This window comes from Apaloderma vittatum, unplaced genomic scaffold, assembly GCF_000703405.1.
Source record: "Apaloderma vittatum isolate BGI_N311 unplaced genomic scaffold, ASM70340v1 scaffold34724, whole genome shotgun sequence".
Lineage (NCBI taxonomy): Eukaryota > Metazoa > Chordata > Aves > Trogoniformes > Trogonidae > Apaloderma > Apaloderma vittatum.
In genome coordinates this window covers 1-2710 of record NW_009711532.1, presented here as the reverse complement: position 1 = coordinate 2710, position 2710 = coordinate 1, and the positions used below count along the sequence as shown (strand labels likewise).

Below are 2710 nucleotides of genomic sequence, written 5' to 3'. Positions count from 1 at the left end.
CCTACCACGCCGCTGGGGCGCTGGTCTTCGACATCACGGGCGCCATGGTGAGCAGCGTGGGCTGGACGGGACCGTCCCTGGGGGCTCCGTTTGCGGAGAAGCTCCAAGGTCTCGGTAGACTGTGCCAGCGAGGTGCTGTGGGATGGAGGCTGCGGGATGGGGGCAGGAGGGCTGATTTCACTGTGCGCTTGGTGGAGCTGCATGGCCCCAGCATGACTGTTCTCCTCCTGCAGATCCCAAAAGGCATAGAATTCCACTTGAACACCACCACCTTCTCAGCCTTCGTCCCCCAGGTGAGTGGCCCAGTGCCTCCCCAGAGCTCCTGCTGGGCACAGGCTTTGCTCTGAGAAGCTGGTCTCCCCCAGGAATGGGGGATTGAGCTGCTGTCCCTACCCTCTCCCTGCTCCTCCGCAGCTGGACAAGATTTACCCGGAGATGCCAATGAAGCTCAGGCTGTCCGCCCCCTCTGCCCCGTTCCTGAACATTGGACCTGAGGGGCTCTCACTCAAGCCTGTCGTGGATATCCAGGCTTATGCCATCCTTCCCAACTCCAGCCTGGTTCCTCTCTTCCTCCTCAATGTGGTGAGTTGGGGCACAGCCTGTGGCACTGACCCCACTCCCAGCTGGGAGATCAGAGAATCAGAGAATGGTTAAGGTAGGAAGGGACCTTGAAGATCATCTAGTTCCAACCCCTCTGCTGTGGCCAGGGACACCTCTCTCCCACTAGACCAGGTTGTTCAAAGCCCCATCCAACCTGACCTTGAATCCTTTTTGGATGTCAGTCCCGAGCTCGTGCCAGGTGCCAGGTGCTGTCTGAAACCAGCTCAGCCCCAGTGTGGTGGGGGGGCCCTAACAGAAGAATACTCGAGCTGACATAGGCCAAGTGTAATGTTGTGTGCAAACGTGTCCCTGGGTGGGCAGCAGCCGTTCCTCGGGCTCTCTGGGTGGGGGTGAGGTGGGGTGAGCACTGCCCGAGCTCTGTGCTCTCTCCCCAGACAAGCAACGTGTCTGCCATGATCGATGTGAAATCCGGCCACATAGTTGGGAACCTGAAGGTGGGCAGGTACGGCAAGGGAGCAGCGCAGGGCTTCGCTGGGTGGGACTTGGCAGCGGGGGGATGCTTCTGTTCTGGGGTCCTGGGCACAGGGGTGAGGTGGGTGATCCCGGTAGCGCAGACACGCGGAGGGAACAAGCTGGAGAGAGCAGGATCTGTGCAGCCATCAGTGGGTGTCACTGAGGTGGGAACTGCTCCCTCCATGGGGCAGCCTTCCCAGCACCACTTCTGTCTCTGCCAGGATGAAGCTCTCTCTGAAGCATTCGGATGTGGGCCCTTTCCAGGTAAGCTGCCCTTGACCATGACCAGAGCCCCCAGCATGGAGGTGAGAGCCTTCCGGGGGCCAAGGAGGGGGCTCATTCCCCTCTGCCCCCCAACATGAGACCTGGAGGTGCAGCCAGGGCCCCATGCTGACCCCATAGATGCCTCTTGCCTCAGCCTGCAAGACTGGGAAAGGATGCAGAGGCAGATGCCATTGCCTCTCCCCTACATCTCATACCCTGCTGGCATGGCCGTACAAAGCCACAGGTCTCTGGCAAAACATGTGCCCGGCCCAGCTCCTCGTCTCTTTGTCTTCCCGATTATCCTCCAGTGCCCAGCCACCCCCTCTCCCACAGGCTAAAGCTCTTTTCCTTCCCCCTTGCCCAGGTGCGACCACTGCAGTCCATAATGAATGTTGTTGCTTCCAGCATCCTGCTCCCGCGTCTTAATGGTGAGAACCTGCTGGGGGGACTGGGGGTGCTGGAGTAGTTGGAGGCCCAGCTCCCTAACGAAATCCCTGTTGCCCAGCCCGACTGGTGGGTAAAGCCTGCAGCGAGTGCAGGAGGGCTTCCTTCCCCCTTGCCCAGGTGCGACCACTGCAGTCCATAATGAATGTTGTTGCTTCCAGCATCCTGCTCCCGCGTCTTAATGGTGAGAACCTGCTGGGGGGACTGGGGGTGCTGGAGTAGTTGGAGGCCCAGCTCCCTAACGAAATCCCTGTTGCCCAGCCCGACTGGTGGGTAAAGCCTGCAGCGAGTGCAGGAGGGCTGTAAAGGTGCCCAGCGGAGGCGGGCTGCGGGCAGCAGCTTGCGGGAGCTGTGACACGCATCCGGCAGTGAACACAATGGAAAAAATGAGCGCGGCGTGCATCCTAATGCTTTCCAGACCCTCTCCCCCAGTCGCTGCTTCTCATGACTCCCTGGCAACTCAGGCCAGAGCTGGCGGCTGCCAGGGGCCTCGAGGGGTGGCACAGTGCAACATGCGGCCCCCAGCCCTTCTGTGGAGCTTGGGAGGAATTCCCTTTGCCTACGCCCCTGTTTTGCATGGCCGTGTTCTCTCTTGCTCCCGTTCTCAACTCAGTGCAGCCCTGTTTGTCATCTTTTCCAGCCAGGTTAGATGAGGGCTTCCCTCTGCCGCTCCCAGACAGGATACAGCTCTCCAATATCCTCATGAGGTTTCACCAGGTGAGTTGGGGAGAGCACCTGGCCCTGGCTGGAGCCCGTCCTACTGCCCCCGAGCCCCTCGCCTGGCAGTCCCCTGATCTGTACTGGCAGGAGGGTGTGCTTGGCCAGGATCCCAGCAGAGCAGCTGCAAACCAGAGCCCCTCTTTTCCCGTCTGCATGGTGGGGGTCTGAGCTCTGCACCCCTCAGGCAGCACCGCCTCATTCTCTGGTT

General features: G+C 60.5%; 1 protein-coding gene across 1 annotated transcript in view; it reads left to right on the top strand.

Annotated features, from left to right (window-relative positions):
• LOC104272628 (bactericidal permeability-increasing protein-like) overlaps positions 1 to 2499 on the top strand; it is a gene marked incomplete at both ends in the record, with an annotated part of 6093 nt that extends 3594 nt beyond the window's left edge. Inside the window, 7 exon segments of the mRNA XM_009867675.1 lie at positions 1 to 47; positions 234 to 293; positions 415 to 582; positions 996 to 1063; positions 1296 to 1338; positions 1703 to 1766; positions 2423 to 2499. The exon segment at positions 1 to 47 is cut by the window's left edge and continues 121 nt beyond it. Coding sequence (XP_009865977.1) covers positions 1 to 47; positions 234 to 293; positions 415 to 582; positions 996 to 1063; positions 1296 to 1338; positions 1703 to 1766; positions 2423 to 2499 — 527 coding nt within the window.
• Positions 2500 to 2710: the final 211 nt, after the last annotated feature.